The sequence below is a fragment of the Peromyscus eremicus genome, chromosome 16_21 (genome assembly GCF_949786415.1).
Source record: "Peromyscus eremicus chromosome 16_21, PerEre_H2_v1, whole genome shotgun sequence".
Taxonomy (NCBI): domain Eukaryota; kingdom Metazoa; phylum Chordata; class Mammalia; order Rodentia; family Cricetidae; genus Peromyscus; species Peromyscus eremicus.
Window position 1 is genome coordinate 5138977 of NC_081432.1, and position 26691 is coordinate 5165667.

The window sequence follows — 26691 nt, forward strand, 5'->3', positions numbered from 1 at the left end:
GTACAGGTTTGCCTACAGCCCAATCTTAAAGGAGGCATTTTCTCAGTTGAGGCTCCATTCTCTCCCATGATTCTAGCTTGTGTCAGCATTGCATAAAAGTAGCTAGTACACCTCCTCATCCCTTCCCCAACAGTTCCACTAGCTGAGGACCAAGCATTCAAATACATGAGCTGTGGGGACCGTTCTCACTCAGACCTCCACAGTGGCGGTCATCATCCTAGCGTTCAGGAAGTAGAGGCAGGCATCAGGGTCATCTTTGACTTAAGTTTGAGGTGGCCTCGGCTACAGAAGACAAAGAAGACTGCCCACAAGTGGCCCGTGTGTCTTTGTACTCTCCATCTTTGCTGTTTTCTTTTAACCTCAGTTCTTTCCTTCACAGAACCTGGAAAAGCAGGAATGGGTATAAATGTGGTGAGATTAGATTGCCAACGTGCAGGTGGCTGTCATTGTGGTGCTTCCTGGGTGGTCTTTCCCAGACCGGTATGTGACTCCTCTTCTGCTCTAGGTACCTGGTGACCCACCTCATGGGGGCAGACCTGAACAACATCGTGAAGTGTCAGAAGCTTACTGATGACCACGTTCAGTTCCTCATCTACCAGATCCTCCGAGGGCTGAAGGTACAGGCAATAGCAGTGTCCTGTGGGGAAAGAATTCCCCCTTCTTTTCCATCTAGTCAGGACTTAGAACAGACAGTTTTCTTAGGAAAAACTTGGAAGAGTTACAGGGTCAGCCAACCCTGCTGCTTCTGTATTTCCTAGGCCACACGTTACTATAAAGCAAGTCCAAGTGTTATGTCATCCATCCTGTGACCCTTCAGTCCGAATGTCCAAGAGAAGGGAACTATTAGCCGCATCAAAAACTTGGTAGCTTCTTGATAGAACCTGGTGTCTGATTAGTGTGCGTTGAGGCTTTGAAACGTTCCTCAGGCCTGCACTGCTCTTTACATTCCCTCTCAGGACTTGAGAGAGAGAAAGGAGGACCACTATGGGCAACATAGTGAGTGCCCCATCCAGGGTTGTATAGTGAGATCTTTGTAGGGAGGGGTGTTCTTCGGGGAAGCTAATCTAATTGTAGGAGGGGCTGGTAAGCTGCTTTAGAATTAAACCACCTTGGATACTTAGCACATCATAACTTTTACTGAGGTCATCATGGAGAAGAGGGTGACAGCTCCCGTAGGTGGAGTGGGAATGATAGTGTGATGAACTGAGGAGTGACGGCCCACTATGAACAGGAACAGTGCTCACTGCCAAGGGAGACCACTGCAGACATGCTATCAGATGTGACATGGAAAGGCTGGAAATGGTTTTCATTCAACTGACTTTCTTCTCTTTTGCAGTATATACATTCAGCTGACATCATTCACAGGGTATGTATTGTGCCTTAGATGATGATTATTTTGACAGTGTGAGCCGGGCTAGAGGGGTGGCATCTAGTTGAGATCTCAACCTTAAGTTTTTACTGTGGAAATAGTGATTGACTGTGACGTTGCTCTCAGTATAGACTGGTAAAGGAGCACCTGCCTTTGTATCTGCTGAAGGGGCTTTGGCTCAGACACTGACTATAGCGTGGAGGTCTTCCATGTGTCTGCATCCTCTGCACCTGTAGGGAGGGGACTGTGCATCATGAGGCTGATACTGTTCCCTCTACTTGCTTCCTAGGACCTAAAGCCTAGTAACCTAGCTGTGAACGAAGACTGTGAGCTGAAGGTAAGAAAGAAAACATGGAGTTGTTTGCTTCCCTTGGCCGTTCCTTAGCTGACCAGCTGACTTAGAGAAAATGATTCATAAGCCATGACTTTCAATCTCAAAAGCCATTTGTCCTCAGGAATATCAGACTCTGGAACTTTGAACTGTTGGCTAAGCAAGCTGTTTAAATGACCTTGGAAGTAGGTTTCCGGTAGCACAAGCCTTTAGTCCAGCACTTGGGAGGCAGAGGCAGGCAGAGTCTGAGTTCAGGACAGCCTGGTCTACAGATCGAGTTCTAGGACAGCCAGGGCCACACAAAAGAAGCCCTGTCTTGGAGGGGCGGGGGGAGAAAGAAAAGAAAAGAAAATTAGAAATACAACATGTTAGTTGTGGTAAAGGGGTATTATAATCTGAATGACAATTAAGCATTACTAAAACACTCATTATTAGAAAAGGTTCTAAAAAGAAAAATGGCAGAAACTCAGTGATTCAAATAAGACATAGGTGAATTAGCTGTCTGGAAAAAGTAAGTAGTAGTACTGTTTTTTTAAAATGAATTTTTGGAAAATAATAACATGCAGGGGGCTGGAGAGATGGCTCATTTGCCAGCACCCACATGGTGCTCTTAACCATCCGAATCTAGAGGATCTGATGCCCACTTCTGTCTCTGTGGACACTGCATGCACTTAGTACACAGCATACATGTAGGCAAAATATCTATCCACATAAAATTTAAAAAATGGGGAAAAATGCAGTAAATACACACAATTTAAATTCACCTTTTTTAGGTTCTCATGACCATGTAACTACTCCAGTTATAACATAGTAATCGCCACAACTTCAAAAAATTCTGAGTGTCCCCTCCTAGTGACCCTCACCCTCACCCTGATCCAGGCAGCCACTGGTACGATTTTTGACTGTGAATTACTCTTTTGTAGTGTTTCATACAAATGGAATCCTGCAGAATCTTGCACATTACAGTGTTACAAGTATTGCGTTCTCCGTCTGTGCGGTGTGCGTCAGTGTTTTCATCCTGTTGCTCACTAGTGTCCCGTTTCCTAAGCACACCGAAATGTGTAGCCTGTCTCCCTGTTAATGGGCCTTCAAGTTCTTGGAGGATGTCTGCCATGCATTTGAAGTCAAGACTGCAACACTCACTTAGCGCAGCACTGTTTCCTTTGGCGTAAGGTTGCAGAACCTCCCTGTTCCTGTGCCTGACTTCTGCTCTTGCCCTCAGATTCTGGATTTCGGGCTGGCTCGGCATACTGACGATGAGATGACGGGCTATGTGGCTACCAGGTGGTACAGGGCTCCTGAGATCATGCTGAACTGGATGCACTACAACCAGACAGGTGCTGCTCCGGTCACCTGCCCAGGGCGGGCCCGCGTGGGGAGGGGCCCTGCTCCCCTGGCTTTCAGATGACTCGGGGCTGGGTCTTCACCACAGGGGAGTGGGTGGACAACTCAGTATTCCCAGGAGATCCACGTTCACCACCAGTAAGAAAGGTTTGCCCTTTTGTGAGATGTTTACTTCGTTTATCTTAATTATATTCTGACTTACACAACCTATGAAGCCCTTTAGTGGGTGACAGTTTTAATAAGCTTATTTATCTCTATTAAAAAAATGGTTGTTGAACCTCAGGTGTCTTAAATGTGGATTTGAGTCTTCACTCTCAGTTAGAGTCCAATTTGTGGCCATGAATCTGAATAGAAACCATGTCTGTGCTTGTGTTCTCCTTACTATTCCAGTGGATATTTGGTCCGTGGGCTGCATCATGGCTGAGCTGTTGACCGGAAGAACGCTGTTTCCTGGTACAGACCGTATCCTTGAACACGTTTGGCCCCGCCTCCCTCCATCTGTGCTCTGCTGTCGTAGCTGTGTGTTCCCTTTACTCATTCGTGGGGAGACTCAGCCCCTTGCTTTACTTCAGGTGTTTGGAGGTCTGCCCTCTTGTTGAGTAGCTCACCTTGCCAAGCAGACAAGCTTCAAACTCACTTGCCGTACTTTTGCAGCAAGTCAAATGAGCGAGGTTAGTCTACTGCAGACCCTGGGTGGGTGTGCACAGTCACCTGTACCTCAGGCTGCGATCCCTGTACTGATGTGCCTGCTGACTCTGGTCCTCTTTGTTGCTTGACAACAGACAGTAGAAGCAGGAGAGAGGCCCTGATGTATGCTTTGTTTTCCACACAGCATTGTCCCTGGTTAGAGCCAGCCCACCTTAGTCTCATACATAGCATCATCTACCTTCAGGGCACCAAGCACCCTTTCTATCTGCTGGGCACATGTTCCGTGGCTTAGTAATAATATCGTCCAATATGGTTTGTGGGAACTCCCATCAGCTCTGCTTGGGGGAGGATATTTAGATGAGAATATGTTAAAACAGATGCTTTAAAACCATCTGCAGGAGGAGTTTTGCAGAGCTTGGTCGACTAGACTGCAGATGGTTTTGGGTGGGCTCTAGACACCATAGCAGTACGTGCTTCATCATCTAACTGCAGGTTAGCTCTTGCCAGACACAGACACACCTGCGTCTGTAAGCTCACTTGCTGACAGCTTGAGCTGCTCTTCTCCAGTGACTGTCCAGACCGTTTTCTGTTGGACAGTGTCTTTGGTGAAGTGGAGTCTCTGCTCCTCAGGTGTGCTGTCTGCTCCTCCGCGTGCACTGGGCAGAGTCTGGCCTCCCTGTGCTTAGCTTGCTCTCCACTCTCCACTCTGGGACTCCACTGCCTAGCACAGCTCCCTCCCCTCGGGATTTGGTTTACTTGTGTTACAGCCTAGACTGAGAGGATTAAGAGGTTTGCCACCCCTCATGCTGTCCTCTGAGACTATCCTGAAGCTGCCCTCTGTTCTCTTCCCTCCTTGTGAAGTCTCTCCAGCTCCCCTTTGGCTAGTCCCAGACAACATACCTTCATAGACAGACAGACAGCAACATCTGTAGGGAAACCTCAGTTTCTCACTTTTATAGTCCAGGTATTCACGGGTTAGGGGCCTAGGCTCCAGAATTTAGATTTTAGCCCTTTTACTTCAAATTATGTGGCTTTGAGCAAGTTTTCCAACCTCGGTATTTCTCAGTTTCCTTAACATGAGATGGCATTAGTGTACAGCTCAGAAGGTGATTGTGAGAATTCAGAGTGCTAGCGCCATCTTCACCGTGGCAGTGTCAACCACTCGCCATGGCCACAGATACCTGAGAGAAAGAATTGAAAGGAAGAAAGATTGATTTTGGCTCATGGGCTCAGAAGTCTCAGTGCCTGGTGAGGCAGAGCATCGTGGTGGTGGGAGCACGTGGCAGAGGAGTCTGCTCACTTCATGGTGGCCAAAAAGCAGGAAACAGAGTGAGAGAGGAGGTGGGAGAGGAAAGAAGCCAGGGACAAATACTCCTCTAGGACAGATTCCCAGTGACCTACTTCCTCCCACCAGGCCCCACTCCGAATGTTTCCTGCGCCAAAATAGCACTGCCAGCCAGGGACCAGACCTTCAGCAGGAGGCATTGAAGTCCATACTGTGAATCTCCTATCCCTAGCCTCTGAAGGCCATATTCATCTTACAGTGCAAAACGCATTCAGGCCACTCCAAGAGTCCAGATCCTCTTGAGTCTGAGACTCAAGGCAAACTCTCTGAGCTGCTAGCCCCTGTTAAAAACAGATTATAAAGTTCCAGTATTCAGTGGCATGAACGTTCTCATCCAAAGGTAAGGAAGGACCAGACCAAAGCAACATGAAACACAGCATTAAAATTCCATAGTTCCAGGTCCGTCATTGGAGGCTCAGGTGGTATGAGCTGAGTTCCAAAGGACTTGGGCAGCCCAGCTCCTGTGACCTTGCTGGATGTGCCCATATGGCCTCTCTCTCGGCTTCCTGCCCACAGCTCTGTCACAGGCCACATTCGGGGTACTCACGTTTTGGGGCCTCTTGCATCATCAGCTTCACTCTCCCGCCTTCATGAATCATGCTCGCAGGCCACTCGCAGGGAATCCAGCTTCTCAGGCTTCTCTCGGAAGTCTGGCGGATACCTCTGCCACCCCGTAATTCTTGGATTCTGCATGCCTCAAAACCCAGCATCATGTCAGTTGCCAACTTGGGCAGTAGCTAGGTCTTTCTGGACCATGGCTGCAGTGACCTGTGAGTAGCTCAGCACCATGACTGAGTCCTGGGAAGACACTTCCTAAGTGTCCCTTAGTGGGTCGGGGCTTCTCAAGATGCTCTTTTCTAGGGGTGTTTTGGATGAGTTTACACTTTGCATCCTGGGCCTGCAGTGGTTAGGGGTCTCTCCAATTTCCAAGGGTCTCTGGTGAGTTTCCTCTCTTATCTGTACAGAGCTTTGTTTGGTTTGAGCCTTAGTTTGTAGCCCATGCTGACCTGTGTATCACAGCATGGCCTCAACCTCACAGTGCTCCTCTTGCCTTGGTCTCTTAAATACCGAGTGGCTGTGCCTGGTATTCAGGGCTGGCTGCCCAAGCCCTTTGGAACTCAATTCACACCCCCTGAGCCTCCAGGGTAGACTTGGAACTGTGGTTTTTATGCTGTGCTGGACCTAGCACCTAGAGCTCTGTGCCTGCTCGGCGAGCACTTTACCTGCTCAGTCACATCTCTAGCCCAGGGAAGTCTCTTAGCAGCTCTGCCAGGCTACTGTCTTGAGTAAAACTAGGAGTTAACCAACCCACTTGGGTTTAGTTGAACTGGTGAGCTGAGTTGGTTTAGCAGACCTCTTCCATTTTTCTTAAGGTCTTGATGAGTCAGGAAGTTCTCTTCACTGTCTTGTTCTGATTTCTAGAACTCCTTTCAAGGACTCTAGAGATCATGCTGACCCCACAGCAGCCAGGCTCGAAGGGCTGAGGCCATAGCCGTGAGGTTTACAAGCGGCTCACCGTGACAGTCTGCAGGCTGCCTCTCTGCTGGGGTTCAGTTCCTCTCTGGGGTTGTGTTTGCCTCGTTAGTCATTGTGCCTGTGGAACTGATGGTCTTCTAGCTGAGAACTGCCCGGTGGGACTTTGAGGCATTGTGGATGTGTTTTGTGTGTGTGTTGTCCTATATATGATTCATAGTCATGAGCCTGTGTGGTTTATGTAACTTGATGACTGATTTGAGTTTTGTGGGAAAGTGTATATAATGTAAAACTCACTACTTTAACTTCTGTTGTGATAAGATTTCCATTAACAAAATTAATCTCAACAATTTTAAACTTCATAACTTAATAGCATTAATTACGTTCATGACGTTGGACAGTCATTGCCACTAACTACTATGCTTGTGACTCTCGAAGACCCTTCCATCTGGCTTAATAAGAGTGTTAATATTAATTGTGTGAAGAATAAGCCCTTCTCTAGAAGCCTGACTGACTCTGAATCACATGAGTTCAGCTGACAGAACTTAATAGCAAAAGAAGGAGACTGCAGACTGTCTCGCCAGGTGGAATCCTAACTTTTTCCAGATGCCACCAGTTTTGAAATGTGTGAGTGTTAGGTATTGGAATCACTGATGCCCAGTACTTCAGCTTAAGAACAGTGATTTATGTAGCCTTTTCCTTATGTGTATCCAATATAGATGATATATTTTTCTACCAGTGATTACAGCCTTGGCTAGTGTCTTAGTTAGGGTTTTATTGCTGTGAAGAGACACCATGACCATGACAACTCTTATAAAGGAAAACATTTAACAGGCTGGCTTACAGTTTCAGAGGTTCAGTCCATTATCATCATAGTAAGACATGGTGCTGGAGAAGGAGCTGAGAGTCCTACATCTTGATCTGTAGGCAACAGGAAGTAAACGGGGCCATACTGGGTGTAGCCTGAGCATAGGAGACCTCAAAGCCCAATCCCACAGTGACACACTTCCTTCTACAAGGCCACACCTATTCCAGTAAAGCCCCACCTCCTATAGCGCCACTCCCTATGGGGGCCATTCTCTTTCAAACCCCCACAGCTTGTTATTTTCCTTTCCTATGTAATCAGGTAAATTTCCTTTGTGTGTGAAAGCCCCTCCCCCTTTATAATGGACAAGTTACTCTTAAGGTGTGAAGTGTAGTATGGAGAGATGGCCCAATAGTTAGGGGCATCAACTGCTCTTCTAACAGACCCATGCTCAAATCCCAGCATGATGGTTCACAATCATTTGTACCTCCAGTCTCAGGGATCCAGTGTCTTTTGGTCTCTGTGGCCACCAGGCGTGCACATGATACAGATATGCACACAGGCAAAATGCTTGTACACATAAAATAAAGATTTTTTAAAAAGACGTGAACGAGAAGGTGCTGGTGGCCTCTGGGTTACACTCACACGCCTCTGTTGCTGCTCTGACCTATACAATGTCCTCGGTGTATTAGATCATTCTCAATGCAATGTTAGTCCTTTCTTCTTTCCCAAATGTGTTAGGAAACATTACAGACTCACGAACCGTGTGTCTGCTCTATGCAGGTGATGAACTGTGTGGGTGGTTAAGCCCACTGGAGTGCCCACAATATCATATCTACCCATCACTTTCCATTGTTGGTTTCCTGTATTTTCCTCATTTTTTGTTTTTTTCTTTTCTTAAACTCAGGGAGGGACTTACATATGCTAGGCAGATACTGTGCCACTGAGCTGCATCTCCAGAACTCTTCCTCATTTTTGAAAAGAGAGATAGCTCAGTGGTTATGAGCTCCACAGCAGCCATTCCTGTAGAGGACAGGACTTAGTTTCCAGTGCCCATGTCAGGCATCTCACAACTGCCTGTAACTTGAGATCCTTCGGCCTGTCTGCACACACAGACATAAATACATAAATTTAAAAAAAAGAAAGTTTCTGATGCTAGGCATGTCACATCTTTCAGCTACTAAGGCGGTTTCTCTTTTCTAGTATATTTACTACCTTCAACTCCCAGGTTGTGCTACAGCAACTCCATCCACAGCCCTCCACACTGGCGCAGCGCTATGTTCATATACTTCATTAGGGTAAACACTTCAGACACTAAAAGCAGCAATCTTCTTTACTTTTGTGTGAGAGTGTGTGTGTGTGTGTGTGTGTGTGTGTGTGTGTGTGTGTGTGTGTGTAAACTTTGCATTGAATGTGTTGTTCTGGGTTTGGAGGTTCAGGCAGTGATGACACACACCTTTAAACCAGCACCTGGGAGGCAGAGGCAGGCAGATCTCTGAGTTTGAGGCCAGCCTGGGCTACAGAGTGAGTTCCAAGAGAGCCAGGGCTACACAGAGAAACCCTGTCTTGAAAAACCAGCAACAAAAAAGAAAAGAAAAGCATATTACAGCAAGTCTCCAGGTCACCAGTGTTTGCCAGGCTGGGTGTGCCAGGCAAGGTGCTGGGGAGGGAGATGGTACCACCTTGCCCTCCCAACCAGAGTGGTCAGGCTGAGCTGACAAGGAGTGGTGGCGCTGACTGGAAGGAATCTTCCTCTGGTGGAAAAACAAGGTGGAGTGGGTAATAGAGGTCTAAATAAATTACTGGGGAGAAAAGTCAAGCATGAATTAGAACTCCAGATAATTAAATTGCTGTGCACATGCCAGTAACCCCAGTTCCTGGGAGTTGAGGGAGGAAACTCAGGAACTCCAGGTCACCTCAGACACATAGTGAGTTTGAGGCCAGTCTCAAAAAAAGCTTGTCCAGAAGGACTTCCTGTTTGCAGGAGGGAAAGGAGAGTAGAGACTGTCCTTTCTAATGCACATAAAGAGGCTTAGAAGTGCCTGGAACACTGGCTGTGATTGAAGCATGGAGCCGGTTCTAGAACAGTCATTTAGATGAGCAGAGATAAGCAGGCTTGGTGGCAGATCACAGAGGGGCATGAGTGTGAAGCTGAGGAGTCACGCAAGGTTTTTACCCTGAGAGTGTTCACACCTGCAGACAAGGGAGAAGGTGTGAAGCAGTCTGCCTGTTGGGGAGTGAGCTCCATTATCAGAAAGGCTGCATGTTCTTCAGGGCAGCTAGGAAACAACCCAGACTCCACCTTCCCCAAAGGGAATATGAAGCTGGCCTTTCTTCAAGACATCAGGAAATGCAGCTGGTTAGGAGACCTACACTCAGTCAGTCAGTCACTTTATGGAGTTCTGAGGCATACATTGTAAAACCCTGTCAGGGAGTTGGAAGAGTATTTCCTGCTGTGACACACTTCATCTTGCTGTAGCTACTCAAATCCCATGTTCCTGGAGAATAGAAATGTGAATGGAGCTAGATTCATGTAAATGGAGTGACTTTCTATCTACAAGAAGACCCTCTTGTCTCCAGGAGTGAGTCGGTGTCCATCTGCTTCCCACCCAAGAAAGTAACTGGGGAGAGATGCCATACACTGCTGGCCTTGGACTGTCTGTCTGTCTGTGGACTTGGTGGAGGGACAAGGCCCAAGAAAGTAACTGGGGAGAGATGCCATACACTGCTGGCCTCGTCTGTCTGTGGACTTGGTGGAGGGACAAGGCCCAAGCTCACAGACAATTCCCAGATGCACACTATGGTGTCATCAAACACAGTGCTCAGAGGGAATAAGGATGTTCTTAGGTAGAGTATCAGGAGGTTGGGAGGGGATTTTAGAGTGTTAGTGGAGAAAGGGTCCAGTCCTGCAGAGCCTGGTGGGGTCAGGTGGCTTCTTCCTCCTGATCATCAGCATAAGTCTGAATAAGCTGTTTAGATGTTCACAGAAAATATTAAAGGCCAGTGAGCAAGGGGAGTATTTGATCTTCTGGCGGACACATGCTTATTTGTTCTGAGTAGACAGCAAGGTGCTGGATGCCAGAATGAATATCCTGGGCCCTTTGCCTTTATGCTTAAAGCATTTAGTGTGTGAAGTTTGCTAAACCTTTGCATTCATAAGGTTGAAGCCTGGTGTACTCAAATTTATTGTGCCACTCTTGACAGAAGCCACAGTGTGCCCTCTGCCGGCTGGCTGTCCCTCATGCTCTGCCTTATAGGGGTGGGGGGGTCTCCAGAGGGCACTCTTCAGAGGGCAGGCTTTGGGATCAGAGCAGGCGTCCCAGCTGTCAGATTGCAAACTCATTAGGTCAAGCCTTAGGGGAATAGTCACAAATAGACTGCATAGCTGTGTGCTCCACTGCTGTTCCTCCTGCGCTCCTCTGCTTGCCAGCACCCTCTGCTCAGCTGGCTCCTGGTGCCAAGGTGGAGGTTAGGTGGAGGCTGGGCCCATGGACGAGTGGCGCAGCTTGTGTGTTTTTCTCTGCTGTCTCAGACCCAACCACTGTGCTTTACTTCTGCTGTATGATGTTGACAGATGTGTGTGTGGCGGCACTTTGAACCTTCGTACAGGAGGAGCGTGTCCTGGAAGTGCAGCCCGGCAGAAGCCTTCCACCTAGGATCTTTCACCATGTTGGCCTTGTTTGGGGGTTTTAATTTTTGTTGTTGGAATGTTTTGTTTGTTTGTTCTGTTTTATTTTGTTCATTATTGTTTTTCCACTTTTATTTTGTCCCGACATTTTCCTTTATAGTCCATCATTAGATATTGATCAGTTGAAGCTCATTTTAAGACTCGTTGGAACCCCAGGGGCTGAGCTTCTGAAGAAAATCTCCTCAGAGTCTGTGAGTTAATGCCTTGATTGTAATTCCTGCCCTCTCGGGGATCCTCTGCCACTTGCCTTCCATCACTCTGCACTTTGACCTTTGAATGTTTGTAAGTGTGTGTGGTCTGTGTGCTGACTTCTGAAGTATACATGTGTACGTGTGTATGCACACATGTGAGCCTGCATGTGCCTGCTTGCATGCATGAGTGTGTTCTATTCTATCTTTATCTGGGTGTGGACTTAAAATCATGGGAACCCCTTTGGGGCAATTGTATGCTAATAAAACTGAGAGCTGAGATTCCAGTTCATTCCAAGAGATTAATGGGAAATGTGTATGTCTGCTCCTGAGCCCTGACTTCTCTGAAGTTGAGCTCTTCTCACTTCCTGCTGAGTCTACTCTGAGCACTTAGCATGTGCTAGTCTGACTTCATCTCTGAAGGGTTACCTGCTCTTTACTTCTGTGGGGGCGGAGAGGGACACGGCCTATGTGGGGTGTCCTCCCATGGGGCTCCTGTCCCCACCCTCAGACCACACAGAGCAGCTTGCTCCACTCCTGACAATCTGCAGATGGCTCTGAGCTCCTCCAGGGACCTTCGTCAATACAGTGACACCATAAGGGGGCCATTTAGAACTCAAGCTTTCTCCATGGAGGCCTAAGAAGGTGACTCTGTTTTTAACTGTTGGTCACTTTCTGAGGTCAGAAACTTTGAGGAGGCTAGGAAAGATTACCCCCCCCCCCCAATTAGGGAAATAAACTGAGGAGCCAAGCCTCACCCTCCTCAGTCCTCCTCCCACCACTTCCCAATACAAGGACCCTCTGCCCAGGTGGGTAGCAGGAGGCAGGCACCAGCACATGGGTTTGGTTGTTCAAAACCAAACCCTCACCTTGCCTGAGAAGATCAGGACCTAGCATGTGGTATGTGGCTGCACATAAAGGACTGTGGAGCTCAGAACAGCTTTGAATTTCTGTTCCAAGGGGTGTGAAAGGGTGTGCTAGGCCCATTTCATTGTGTTTCATTTACTTGTTTAAGATAAGGAAATGAAAACCCAGAAGCTGTGACTTGCCTGAGTCATGCTTTGAGTCACTGGGCAGAGGCAGTTGATCTCAGATGTTGTGGTAATGGGAGCTAATCATCTCATGCACTTGCACATTATTCTAAAATCACTGTCAGAAGTATTGACCACAGCCAAAGAGGTGCTTTTGAAATGCAGAAACTGGGAATGGAAATCCAAAGATAGGAGGTGGTGTTTAGGAAAGACAGGCTTTGGGGTTTGTTTTAGTGTGTTATAAAGAATGGCTGGTAGGAGGACCGTGGGGCAGAGTGGGGCTTGGGAAAGGAGCTCGGCTAGGTAGAGAACCGTGCCGAGGTGGCCCATTCCTTCCCGGCCTGGTACTGCTGTCAGCAGCTCTGCGTCCCTCCCTCCCACTCCACCATCTGCCTATAGGTATGTGCTGCTTGCTGTAGGTTCTGAAACACACATATGGGAAAGGTAATACGTGCCCATCACTAACCCATCATTTAGGTTTAAGAAACAGTGCTGGATATGTGGCCTAATAATGAGATGTCATTATCTTAACATGAGATGGACGCATCATACATTTCAACAGTTCTAGTGCAGCCCTGGGCAAAATAAATATCCTCTCAATAATATTCTGTTAAGTATAGTAATGAGAAAGGAGTTTTCCCTACATAATTGTCATGAGTGGATCAAGATAGTCTACGTGTTTCAAGTGTGGGCAAGGTTGATTTAATGTTGATGACACCACCCAATACTTTTGAATCTTAAAAGCACATGATACCAAGTATGATGGTACAAGCCTGTAACCCCAGCACTTAAAAGGCAGAGGCAGAAGGGTTGAAGAGTTTGAAACTGGTCCAAGCTACATAGCAACAGTGAGGCCAACTTGGGCTAATTTGTAAGACACTATTTAAAAAAAAAAAAAAAAAAAACTAGTGTTGAGCTGTAGCTCAGTTACATCAACAAGGCCGTGGGTTTCTTCCCTAGAACTCCATAAGGATGGGGAGCACAAAATGCCTAAGTACAGGTGGAAAGAAGCTGAGTGAGGAAAATTAGAAATTTTAAAAAGAAACATTAGTGAAGACTAGTCAACAGGATGCTGTGGATACTTCATTTCTCTCCGAAAGAATGGAGCAGTGAAGCCAGCATGGACAAGCACACAGATCTGAGTAGCAGAATGTAGGGGTGGATTAAATAGTCATGATGGAGGCCGAGGACAGAGCGCGTGGTGTCCTGGCACCTAGATTGAGGGAAAGAACAAATCACAGTACTAAGAACAAAGGACTGACTCCTGTTCCCTTTAAAAGTAAGTTCCCGACCCTCACATGGGAGGGGTCTGATCACAGTTCGACAAAAGCAGAGAAACCTGGGTCCTCTGCATGCCTTTCCCAAGGAGAGTTGGCAGGACTTGGACGGGTGAGACCTAACTGAATCCTGCCCTGGCTGGTTTGCTCTGTGACTGTTTGTTCTTTCGCATAGCATGCAGAGTATTGTTTAGTATGTATTTTGCTTGAAGGTAAGTCTAGAATCTGGTAGAAGGAGCCAGCCCATCTTTAGGCTCAGGTAGAGGAAAGGCAGATACGTTATCAGCAATCTGACATTTAGTAATCTGGCATCGAGCACAGTTCGGCATACTTGAGCTAACGTGAAGCACAGTTAGGGAAGCCGTGAAGGAGTGAAATTGTTTGGTGTTTATTAAAGATGAGACTTCAGCTGAAGGATAGACCTGATACTTAAGAGAAGGGAAGTAGAAGGGAAGCTCACTGAGTCACGGTAAGATTTAAAACACTGTCATCACTCTACTTTGAGAGGGAGTGTGATGAACTGGCAGTGGGTTCTTACAGTTTAGAAGCTATAACCTACAACAGTTGTAGTGAGTAAAGTTGTGCCCGTCAGAGAAGCACGGCATTTTGAAGTTGGTATGTCCCCTCGTTACAGGCATGGGGATAGTCGGGGCATGCTCTGACACTGTCACCAGCCTGTGGCTTCGGTTTTGCTTTTGCTTTTGCCATCAGCTTCCTCATGACCCTTCTTCACCTGCCTGTGTGTGTGGCATGCTTTCGTTTGTTTGTGTGTTTGTTTGTTTTTGTTTTCTATGAGACAGGGTTTCTCTGTGTATCCCTGGCTGTCCTGGAACTTGCTTTGTAGACAAACTTGCTTGAGCCCACAGAGATCCAGCTGCCTCTGCTTCCCGAGTGCTGGGACTAAAGGTGTGTGCCGCTGCCACCACCCAGCTGTGGCATGCATTTTAAATGTACCATTGCCAGTGTCTTTGAGACTTGGCATAGCTCAGCACACCCATCCGGGTGGTTCAACTTGTAGGGTGTGACTCCTAGAGAGTCTGTACCTCAGGTAGATGTATTGGATAGTTGAGTTTTCCAGAGTTTAGTCACCATTGTCTCGTCTTCTGTGTTTGCCAGTGTGGCAAACAGGTTTTGGCTGTTGGTACTTAAAAGCAGTTCTCTGGCTGGCATCCTGGATCAAGGAGCAGTCTGCTTCCAGGGAACTTGAACTATTTAACATTAAAGTTGACACTTAGGGAAAAGCTAGTTTTTATGTCTGCATGGCCTCTCACCAGCTATATGCCTAAAAGCTCCTGCCATTCTCCAAAGAATGTTTTAACACGCGGCCTTAGGCTTGGGCTTGGGTAGTGGGAAAGAGTTGTTTTGTTTGGGGATGGCTTTTTGACTTTAAAAACAAAGGCACAGCTTGAGTTGATTTTTGCACTGTGTGTTTAACAATACCCTTGACTAGGCATCTAAGATATTAACCAGCTTCAGCAGATAATGCGTCTGACGGGGACGCCCCCTGCTTATCTCATTAACAGGATGCCAAGCCATGAGGTGAGAACAAGTAGCATGTTCAGGGAGGTCTAACTTAGGCCACCTTCTCATTGCAGTGTCTGTGTGTAAGCGGCAGTTTCTAATGTCACCAAACGCTTGTGTGTGCCCCAAGGACTGCCGAGGCAGGGACTGGCTGTGTGCTAGCAGAGTAGTGACACTTGGGACGAAATGTCACGCAGACTGTGAGGCAGTGACACAGTGTAGGCTTGTGAGTAGGAAGCATTGTTCCCTGGGTGTTTGGTTTCTGAATCTTGTGCTTAAGGCACTGTGTGTATTTGCAGGTGTGTGCAGTTAGGATGCGCTGCAGCTTCTTTGCAGGGGCATGGAGCAGAGTGCATCAGCGTGCTTTCCTATCCGTCCATTTTTAATGACCAAGAGAGGATTGTATGCAAGCACACACTATAAAATACCTTATGCTAATGGATGTGCTGGTTTTTTTGTTTTTTTTTTTTTGTTTTTTGTTTTCATAATAAATGTGAGCACTTAGATGGAATCAGGTTCTTGACCAGTTCATAACCATTTAACCTAACTCCAGTTCATCATCAGTGGTGACTGGGGTACTTCTGACGTGCCCTCAGTGTTTTGGGAAGCCAGGTTAGCAGACAGACAAACACTCGTGGTAGCGTTGTTTGCATTTCACCCCTCGCTGAACACTCTTCTTGTTTTAATTGAAGGATGGCTTCTCTGGGTGAGATGGTTCTTCTTACCTTTCTGTTCCATTCCTTCTTCCAGTCTGCCTGGTTAAGTAGGAAGGGATTACAGCCAGGTGTGTGTCTGTTCTATAACTTTTCCGATTAGAGTGGGTCTCTGCTACAGTACCAGCTCTTCCAAACTAAGCTGATTAGGAAGACAGTCCTGGAAAAGACCACTTCTTAGAAATCTCAGTTTTGTTTTTAAACTTCTGCTCCTGTGATAAGAAACTAATGAGAGGGTAGTTGGTTGGTTAGCAGTCTCACCCACGTGAAACAGAACTGTGGGGAGATGGCAAGAATAAAGTCAGTGGCTCCAAAAGAGGAGTAAGTCCGGCATGAGCAGCTGAGACGCTGAGCCACACTGGGATGGGTGGGCCTCAGGTCAGCCACTGGGCTGCTGGCACTCGGAGAGCAGTAACTCCACTGAACAGTCATTCTGAAAGTCCGTGTTTTTACAGGCAAGAAACTACATTCAGTCCCTAGCCCAGATGCCGAAGATGAACTTTGCAAATGTGTTTATTGGCGCCAACCCCCTGGGTGAGTTGATCATGTTCATTTTGTGACATAGATTGGGGATTTGAAGTTTTGTTCTTTAGGTGTCTTTTGGGTCTTAATAAATATGGCTGTTACTGTCTGTTTAAAGAAATCATGCGATAGGCTTGTATAGATGGTGGTGGAAAGGAAAAGCGCAGCAGAGAACAGAAAACAGTAGGAGATTATGGGGACATGAGGTGGAAGGAAGGAGGCCTAGAAGCAAGCCATGATCCTCCCAGCTCCTGGTGCTGGGTGGGGCCGAGCTGAGGGCAGACTGCCGAAGTGCAGGTGTACGCTTAGTGCCCAGCCCTGGGTCCTGTTGTCCCCACTCTCCCAGACGCTGCCCTTTCCTCTTCTCTCTGCCCCTCAGGGGCGTAACCAGCTGCCTCTGCAGAGTTAATTTGCCATCTCAGACTTCGGGAGATGGCTCATTTCCTTGCTGCCCCTATTACCTGTAGGATCCCCTGACAAACGGAAGTGACAAGGTAGCTAAGAACGTGTTTTGCCAGGGCCTGGAAAAGATGTGTTTTGCCTTAGCTAAAACTCCAGTTATTATTCCTTAAAGATGGGGGCTAATACATGTTCAGATGGTTCCAGGACAGTTTGCTGACTGAGGCTCTAGTTCCTTACTCTGGAACAGTGTTGCGGGCAGTAGTAGACCCAAAAGGGCAGACCACAGACGCCCTGCAGTAGGAAGGGAGTGAGCAGGTGTGGCAGCTCGTGTCCTGGCCTCCATACGTTCTTGCAGATGTTCCTGGAGGGCTGTTTTTAAAGCTTACTGCACTTGTTAGTCTGTGTGAGTCATATCTCTTTCTGTGGGTTCCAGAAGCCATGCACCAGAGTTAGTTGTTGCCCTTGGAGAGCTGATGGCCATGGCAGTGGGTTCAGAAGCTAGGATATGCAGGTGCTGCTTCCCTTTCAAGAATTTCATCCATAGCCACGGTGCAGAAGAGTGGCTGTGGTGATCCTGTGGCAGGAGAGGTGCCACACTCACTGCGGCTGCGGCTGTGGCAGGAGAGGTGCCCGCACTCTTGGAGGAGTGAGTCCAGCCTAAGCTACGTCATTCAAGCCTCAAGTGTGCAGGATTCTGAGGGGTTAGGTTGGTTTGTGGCCTCCCTAGGCCTTCTATGGCGTTCTTGAGCTGCTGCATCATTCAGGTAGGGGTCTGTGAGGTCTCTGTGATCTGTAAGCTCTCTGGGATGTTAGGGGGATGGAGAGTGCGTCCACCCCAGCACCCCACATTTCAGATGCAGCAGTGCCCCCGTCTGACTCTCTTAACTGCCTCAAAGGACGTCTTCTGCTTTTGATTGAAGTCACACATGTCCTGATGGGTGTCCCCATTTAAACACTAAAAAGAACTGGCTACCAGGAGTCAGTCCAGACTGCTGGGGAGTGAAATCTGGTGCTCAGCACAGCCTGCTCATATCCAAACGTGCCTTACAGCCTATTGCCAAGTGTTGATGTCAAAGGGAACATGCTGTGACCGATGACTAGCTGGGCCGCACACCACCGATATAAATACTAACCGCTCTGTTGTCAGTCCCTGGCTTCACATCACTGCTCTTCTCAAAACACAACTGAGAACTCCGTTGCCCTTTAATCTTAGTGTCTATTTCTGTCTGCCACGATCCTTGAGAAGTCTTTCTTGCTTCTGACCTGGTTCTCCTCTAAGTGCATTGGTCCTCAGGATGGGTAACTTTTTACCATAGGGTGGCAGGCACCCAGCCATTCATGTTCAGTATAAAATCAACAGATTTGTAGAACATGAAAAGAATATCTATCCAGGCAGTTCACCTGGTGCTTTAGTGCTGTTGAAGATGGGGGCATTAGACCTGTTTTCTGATCCTCGGCTTCCTCCCACAAGTGCTGGGATTACAGCTGTGCTCCACCATGCCCAGTGTGTGCAGTGCTGGGATTACAGCTGTGCTCCACCATGCCCAGTGTATGCAGTGCTGGGATTACAGCTGTGCTCCACCATGCCCAGTGTATGCAGTGCTGGGATTACAGCTGTGCTCCACCATGCCCAGTGTGTGCAGTGCTGGGATTACATCTGTGCGCCACCATGCCCAGTGTATGCAGTGCTGGGATTACAGCTGTGCTCCACCATGCCCAGTGTGTGCAGTGCTGGGATTACAGCTGTGCACCACCATGCCCAGTGTGTGCAGTGCTGGGATTACAGCTGTGCTCCACCGTGCCCAGTGTGTGCAGTGCTGGGATTACAGCTGTGCTCCACCGTGCCCAGTGTGTGCAGTGCTGGGATTACAGCTGTGCTCCACCATGCCCAGTGTGTGCAGTGCTGGGATTACAGCTGTGCTCCACCATGCCCAGTGTGTGCACTGCTGGGATTACAGCTGTGCACCACCATGCCCAGTGTATGCACTGCTGGGATTACAGCTGTGCTCCACCATGCCCAGTGTATGCACTGCTGGGATTACAGCTGTGCACCACCATGCCCAGTGTATGCACTGCTGGGTTTGGAATCAAAAGCCTTGTGCACGCTTGGCAAGCACTCTACAATCTACATCCCAGTCCCTCTTTAAAGTGTGGACTCTCCGAGCGGTGGTGGCTCACGCCTTTAATCCCAGCACTCGGGAGGCAGAGGCGGGCCTGGTCTACAGTGCGAGATCCAGGAAAGGCACCAAAGCTACACAGAGAAACCCTGTCTTGAAAAACCAAAAAAGGGCTGGAGAGATGGCTCAGAGGTTAAGAGCACTGACTGCTCTTCCAGAGGTCCTGAGTTCAATTCCCAGCAACCACATGGTGGCTCACAACCATCTGTAACGAGATCTGGCGCCCTCTTCTGACCTGCAGTCATACATGCTGTAAACCTAATAAATAAATAAAATCTTTAAAAAAAAAAAAAAAAAAGAACAAAAAAAAATTAAAGAAATAAAATAAAAAATAAAGTGTAGACTCAAGAATCTAAGCCATCATATGCATATTTCCTGTTTCCTCTGTACACTCAAAGCCTGACTCTAGAGTTAAAGCTGCAAGATCTGTGATCACTGTGATAAACAGAGGGACATCATCACCTCTTGAGGAAGCTTTCCTCCTGTGAAGAAATCATCTGGGCTGGAGAAATGGCTCTGCCGTGGGGGCCAGCAGACATGCACTGTAGTGTGCATAGAACTAAAAAGGAAGAACCTGTGGGGTTTGGAGAGGCTTTCTGTCTCATTGATAGCTGTTCAGGGTGGCATTACCCAAGCAGAACGTTCTCAGACAGAAGTGGACAGCTCTGTTCCTCAGAGAGAAAAATCAGTAATGCTAAAACCATTATTGAAAGTAACCAATAGCCGGGCGGTGGTGGCACACGCCTTTAACCCCAGCACTGGGGAGGCAGAGCCAGGCGGATCTCGGTGAGTTCGAGGCCAGCCTAGGCTACCAAGTGAGTTCCAGGAAAGGCGCAAAGCTACACAGAGAAACCCTGTCTCAAAAAACCAAAAAAAAAAAAAAAAAGAGGGCTGAAGAGATGGCTCAGAGGTTAAGAGCACCGACTGCTCTTCCAGAGGTCCTGAGTTCAATTCCCAGCATCCACGTGGTGGCTCACAACCATCTGTAATGAGATCTGGCACCTTCTTCTGTATACATAATAAATAAATCTAAAAAAAAAAAAAAGAAAGTAAGTAATACTCACCAGGAGCCAAATGTTCCCCCAGACTACTCACTTGGGGAGAGGGGAAAGATCTTGAGATGCCAGTCACCTGTAGCTGTACTGGCAGTGGAGCAGGTTGCCCCTCCAGTTCAGAGATAAATCTAAAGAGTAGAGGGAAGTGAGAGGGTGGTACATAAGAGCTCGAAGAAGGAGTGGAAGCCTGTGATGATGACTGGCTGTATCCCAGTGCTCAGGAGTGTGAGTTCAAGATCATCCTGGACTACAGAGCAGGTCTGAGGTCAACCTGGACTAGATGAGAGGGTTTCAGAAAAGCTAGAGAGCGTGAGCCCCATAAATGAGTCATGACTTGAACAAATGAGTTGTTGGAGACAGCTTTGATAGAGTTGGAGACATTTTACCATGAACTAGGTTTGGAGTTAATGACAGTGTTCTGGTCATGTAGGACGATGTTTTTGTGCTGAAATATTTGGGATATAAAGTGTCCTCTCAATAATCTTAAAACAGTTCAGGAGAAACACAGAAATATGTGAAAAATATGTCAGATATTGACTGATGCCCCTGCATGGGACATGGGTGCCCCTGCTGTTTTAACGGCTATTTCTATATTTCAAATTTTCACAGTGGAAGTCTTAAGAATCAGATACCTTTGTCGAGTATCTTTTCTTCTGCGACCCTCTGGGAAGCCCTCAATCTGCTAATTGTTGGACGTTCTGGATGAATATTTATTCTTTATATACTGTAATATAAGTTGTATAGTATAGGAAGAGCGCAAAAAAAATCCAACCACCTGCCTCACAGATTGCTTTAGCCATTGGCCTCCGTGTCACTGGTTTGATTCAGTAGTCACTGTGGTGGACACTGCGGAAAAGCCTGGTCAAAGCTGGCTCTGGGGAGTATATGTTGTGTTGTGTTGTTCAGTTGAAGTTTTTTTTGTGGGGGGAGGTGAGACAGGGTCTCACTTTGGTTGTCCTGGAACTCGCTCTGTAGACCAGGCTGGCCTCGAACTCAGAGATCCACCTGCCTCTACCTCCTGAGTGCTGGGATTAAAGGCGTGCACCACCACCCAGCCCAAGTTTTTTGTTTGTTTTTTGTTCTTAATTTTTCTTTTATTAGTTTTGTTTTGTTTATTGGTCTGGGTTTGAAACCCAAGACCTCTAGATTGATCAGGGAAGTACTTTATACCTGCCCAGCCCAGTAATGTTCTAAAATGTACCAGATACGTTCATCCATGTACACACAGGAGCACACACCTGAAAGGACTTTTTGTTTGGATATGAAAGGAGCTTGCATGGTGGTGGCACTAATGTCATGTTTTCCTCTTGTGTGACAGCTGTGGACCTGCTGGAAAAGATGCTTGTTTTGGACTCAGATAAGAGGATCACAGCAGCCCAAGCCCTCGCACACGCCTACTTTGCTCAGTACCATGACCCTGATGATGAGCCTGTGGCTGACCCCTATGACCAGTCCTTTGAAAGCAGGGACCTCCTTATAGATGAGTGGAAAAGTAAGTCCAGAGGCGGGGCTAGAATGGGCTCAAGAGCTTGATTTCAGTTTATTCTTGGTTTGTTTGTTTTTTGAGCCAGGGCTTTTCTCTGCGTAGACCAGGCTGGCCTCAAACTCAGAGATCCACCTGCCTCTGCCTCCCAAGTGCTGAAAGGTGTGTGCCAGCATGCCAGACTTATTGGACCTAAGGCCTCACACATGCACACAAGTGTTCTACCACTGAACCACATGCCCAGCCCAAAAACTTACTTTTAAGACTCTTTTTCAGGCTGATTCTCATTAATCAAAAGCCTTGGGAAAAATAAGAGCTCATCAATGGCAACCTAGTACTGTGTACACACTTGTGGTCCCAGCACTCAGGAAGTAGGTTATGAGGTTAAGGCTTTTCACAGTTACGTAGGTAGTTTGAGGCCAGCTGGGGTCCGTACACACTCCTGAGCAGTGAGTGGACAGGGTAGTTCTCTTCACATGAACCTAGCTGCAGGTCATGAGCAAGGCAGATATGAGGTAGTGTCTGCCCACAAAGACAGCGGTCTCAATTCTCACACCTTGCCCTTCCTTCCCTGTCGTAGGCCTGACGTACGATGAAGTCATCAGCTTTGTGCCACCGCCCCTTGACCAAGAAGAAATGGAGTCCTGAACACCTGGTTTCTGTTCTGTCGATCCCACTTCACTGTGAGGGGAAGGCCTTTTCATGGGAACTCTCCAAATATCATTCAAGTGCCTCTTGTTGAAAGATTCCTTCATGGTGGAAGGGGGTGCATGTATACGCATAGTGTTTGTGCGTTCATGTGTGTATGTGTCTGTCTGTCTGTCTGTCTGTCTTTGTGGATTGAAGTCACTGTGATAGCAGTGACTTTGTGAGTCGTGAATGCTCCGTGGCAGCCTCTGCCTGCTTTCTCAGAGTCTGGGCAGGCAGATGGGAACTGCCATCTTGTTAGGGATGTATTAAGTGCAAAGTAAGAAATATTAAAATATCCCTGTTCCCAGTTACACTTTGGCCCTGCCTTCCCCACACACCACAGTGGTTCAGAGAGGCCGTGTTCGTCCCCCGCCATGCAGACAGCCGAAGAGGACCGACTAGCTCCCAGGCTCTAGCCTGTGATTGGCTTACTTACTAAAGTGGTCCTCAGAGCCTGACAGGTGTGTCAGTCTGTCTGTGCCTTAAAAGGAAAAGGACGCTTAGTTACAGAACTGCAGCTGCTGACGTTCTGAGCCAGGCGAGTGCACGGGGCTGTTGGGTGGCCAGTGGTGAGCTGGAAGAAACAAGGCAGCCTTCAGGGAGGCTGTGTGTGTGTGTGTGTGTCTGTCTGTCTATCTGTCTGTGTCCGCCCGCCCGCCCTCCCTCTCCCGGGAGCGAGTGGTATCTATGCTTACCCTTCACCTCAGTGCAGAGGTCTCCAGTGCCAGGCGCAGGTTCCCGCCGTCACCCGCTTCCTGTGTGCTCTTCACATCTGGCAGAGTGCAGGTGTTTGCGTGCCGTGCTCTTGGAGCTGCATAGCCCATGTCTGTCCTCGGGAAGCTCAGGCCGGCATGTGAAGACTTCTGGTCCATGTTGCCTCAGCTGAGCCATGGGCACACCACTGCCTCCTCACTCCAGCGCTACTTTGTGTTGAACACAACTGATCCTCCAGGTGCTGTGGTGCAAGGAGACGCAAGGACGGACAGAGCGCCTGAACTCTTGCCATCTGTCACCAATTCAGGGGGAACGAGGCCTCTCCTGAGAATGTCCCCAGCTCTGGAAATCATGTTCTCACTCGAGATAACCAGCTAAGAAACGCTGAACCGCAGTGAGGACCACAGGCTGGTGAGGCCGGGACTCCTTTCACTGTCCTTGTCAGAATAGAGTTGTTAAGAACAAAACCAGGGGGTCAGTGGCACCTCTCCTCAGAAGGGTCCTCCCAGCAGCTAGACACGGACTGATTCTCGGTCTTGGTGTTGATTTGGGGAGAAACAATTTTGTCTTGGAATTTTGTATGTTATAGGAATCCTTAGAGAATGTGATTCCTTCTGATGGGGAGAAAGGGCAAATTATTTTAATGTTTTGTATTTTCACCTTTATAAAGATGAAATCCTCAGGGGTGAAGAACTGTTTGCATAATTTTCTGAATTTTGGGCACTTCGTGCTATATGAGGACCCATATATTTAAGCCTTTTGTGTAGTAAGAAAATGTAAAGCCAATTCCAGTGTTGGCCGTGACAGGTCTTGTATTTAGGTCAAGGTGGCTCCATTCTCTATCAGTGCAGGGACGCATGCTCCAGGCAGGCAGGGTAGGACCCCAAATCATCCGGAGCCCAGAAGGAAGCAGACTGGCCAGGCTTTGCCACCTCGGTATGCAGTTCAGCTCCTCACCATCCCAGCAAGATGCATTCTAGTGGTCGTGTCTGGTTATGAAGGCGTGTGATTTCCGACAGAGTTCTGCTCGGATTACTTTATTGAAGATGTCTTTGCACATGTGACCATGCTGTGTTAAGAGGCCATGCTCCAGGGTCCGGACTCACTGGAGCTGGCCGAGAGCTCCTGGCATCCATAGCCAAATGCTGCCATCTCCCAGTTTCTCTACCAGAAGACAAGGGAATGAGGGAACTGCTGTTTTGTTTGTATTCGTGAACTTGGCTGTAGTTCCATATGCCATAGGATGTCAGACAATACCACTGGTTAAAATAAAGCCTATTTTTCAAATTCAGTTGGTTCCTCTTCATTGTGGTGGTTTCAGCATGGCCTGGCATACATTTCTGACAGACCCTTTGTAAAGCTGTTTAGTAGTTGACGTGTGGTAGAGTCAGATCTTCGCTGTCAGTGAGGTAACACACAGGGAGTAGAACACCATGCTAAGCGTGGCCTGGGCTGGGTCAGCAAGCACTTGTACAGTCTTCAATGAATGGGTTTCACATTTTCAAATGATTGAAAGGATCAAATATTGTTTATAGCATGCATGAATACATATTCAAATTCTAGTGTCCAAAAATAAAGTTTGATCAGAGAGTACCTACTTGTCCTCTGTGGCTTACTTGCTACAGTGACAATTGGAGAAGTTGGGGCAGAGACCACAGGGTTTACCCAGTTATCTGCTTGACGTTTGGCCCTTGTCAGGTTTACTGACTTGTTTTGTTTTGTTTTGTTTTGTTGAGACAGGGTTTCTCTGTGACCTTGCTCTGTAGAGGCATGCGCCACCACTGCCCGGCTGCTGACCACTTTTTAAAATGAATTTTAAGTTGCTTTTTGATTAAACATTCTAATTAAAATTGCCAGAGAGAAGGCTGGGTGTGTGCCTATGTGCGTAGGATCGTAGTACATCTGTTTGACTCTGCTGTCTTCACGGCCCTGGAAAATGTTCTTCCGAACAGTGAGCTACATGGTGGGATTACAAGGCTACAAGGTCTCCCGGCCAGACTCTCAGGCTTGCTGGAATGGTTCTCGGGCTATCTTGGGAGGACGGTGCAGGAAGCACTCAGCTGGGCTTTTTGTCTCTGGCTGCCAGCTGGAAATAATGTCAGTAGTCTAATGCAGCACTAGTGTAGGCTCCATTCTTTTCCTCTGGAGGATGAGAGAAGATGGCTTCAGCTAGCATACTGGTGTGGGTAGCTCTGGTAAATTCAGCTGGGCCAGCAAGATGACTTAGGAAGTAAAGTGGCATGTCACCAAGCCTGACAACCTGAATTCAATCCTAGGGGCCCACGTAGTAGAAAGAACTAACTCCCAAGTTTCCTCTGATCTCCATTAGACAGAACTTTTAAATTAGTAAAAATAAAAATCAGGCCATTTTGGAGACTAACAAACCTGGACCCAGCTCTCCTGGGGTTATGAGAGGGCCTGCTTAGACCAAGGAGAACTGACCCAGAAATTCAGGTGAATGCACTTCATATGGTAACCAGAGCTTCTTAGGATATAGAAGGGAAGAGGAAAGGGTAGCTCTGTGGTTGCTGCTGTTGGCCCCCAAAACAGCTAACAGAGGTGTTTTCTTAATTTCCAATCTATATCCATGAACAAAGAATGATCCCAGTGTTTGGTTCTCAAATGGGACACTTAATGTCTTTCGGTATCCTCATTTGTTTTGGTGGGTTTTGGTTTTTTTTTTTTTTTTTTTTTTTTTTTTGGTTTTTTGAGACAGGGTTTCTCTTTGTAGTTTTGGTGCCTGTCCTGGATCTTGCTCTGTAGACCAGGCTGGCCTTGAACTCACAGAGATCCGCCTGGCTCTGCCTCCCGAGTGCTGGAATTAAAGGCGTGTACCACCACTGCCCGGCCAAGTTTGGGTTTTGCAATGGGATCACAGAGGGAACTTTGCCAGATGGGGGGCCTGGGGAGAGGACTCCGTCAGCAGAGGGGTTACCTTGCAAGCCAGAAGCACCTGGTTCAATCCTCAGACCGGAAGAACCAGCATAGTCTACTTCAGGACAGTGAGAGCCGCCTGCCTCAAAACGTGGGGCCTAAAGAGATGGTGCAGCAATTAAACACACTGGCTGCTTTTGCAGAGGACTAGGGTTCAATTCCCAGCACCTCCATAGCAACTCACAGCTGTAACTCCAGTTCCAGGCAATCTGATGTCCACTTGTGGCCTGTGCAGGCACTGGGGATACAAACAGTGCACGGACATAGAACCATACACATTAAGTAATCCCCCCCCACCACAGAGTTTCTCTGTAGTTTTGGTGCCTGTCCTGGCAAGTAAATAATTTTTTTCAAGGTGGGTGGTGCCTAAGGAATGACATGTCTGGCCTCCTCATGCATGAACACCTGCACACACAAACATGTAGATACAGAAGAATGTAAAAACACCTGATGGCCTCTCAACCTACCAGATACACCGTATGTATCTGCCTACATCACCCTTAGTGTTAACTGAGTCTAACTTCCCACTTTTCAGTAACTTTACTTGAGATTTTGGTTTTCTAGTGTATCAACTTGACCAGGTCCACCATCATTTGTAAGACAGGAGACAGTTGCAAATTAATCTGCTCGGTATTTTATTATTTGATACATATTTATACCAATGACTGTCAAAAGGCTAGAATACAACCAGCAGGTCTGAGTACCTGCGGTCAGTGTTTTCATCCTCATGACTTGCACTTCTCCACGGTCTGATAACCAGGAGGACTCAGTTAACAAATAATGCAAAGAATGGGGGAGCGGAGGGCTTTATAATCTACATGTGTAGATTATATAAATTAATGAATATATTATATAAATTAATGAATATATTAATTTATATAAATTAATGTGGACACACCCACTGCACCTATCGGCTACACGTCCACAAGTCTACAAATGCACAGACAAAACATCGTTGAGTGCCACATTCTCCCTAATGGA

At 47.5% G+C, this 26691-nt stretch overlaps 1 protein-coding gene across 5 annotated transcripts in view; it reads left to right on the top strand.

Annotated features, from left to right (window-relative positions):
- Positions 1-24067, top strand: part of Mapk14 (mitogen-activated protein kinase 14) — a 63554-nt gene extending 39487 nt beyond the window's left edge. For 2 of the 5 annotated variants that reach the window (XM_059281986.1, XM_059281984.1), the window contains exons 4-12: positions 506-617; positions 1337-1366; positions 1659-1706; positions 2923-3037; positions 3435-3506; positions 11115-11194; positions 16189-16267; positions 21208-21381; positions 21953-24067. In XM_059281986.1, coding sequence (XP_059137969.1) covers positions 506-617; positions 1337-1366; positions 1659-1706; positions 2923-3037; positions 3435-3506; positions 11115-11194; positions 16189-16267; positions 21208-21381; positions 21953-22020 — 778 coding nt within the window. In that variant the 3' untranslated portion in view covers positions 22021-24067. Of the gene's footprint in view, positions 1-505; positions 618-1336; positions 1367-1658; positions 1707-2922; positions 3038-3434; positions 3507-11114; positions 11204-14958; positions 15039-16188; positions 16268-21207; positions 21382-21952 lie in introns of those variants that run through there. The other 3 variants (XM_059281985.1, XM_059281988.1, XM_059281987.1) reach the window with 3 other exon arrangements.
- The last annotated feature ends 2624 nt before the right edge of the window (positions 24068-26691 follow it).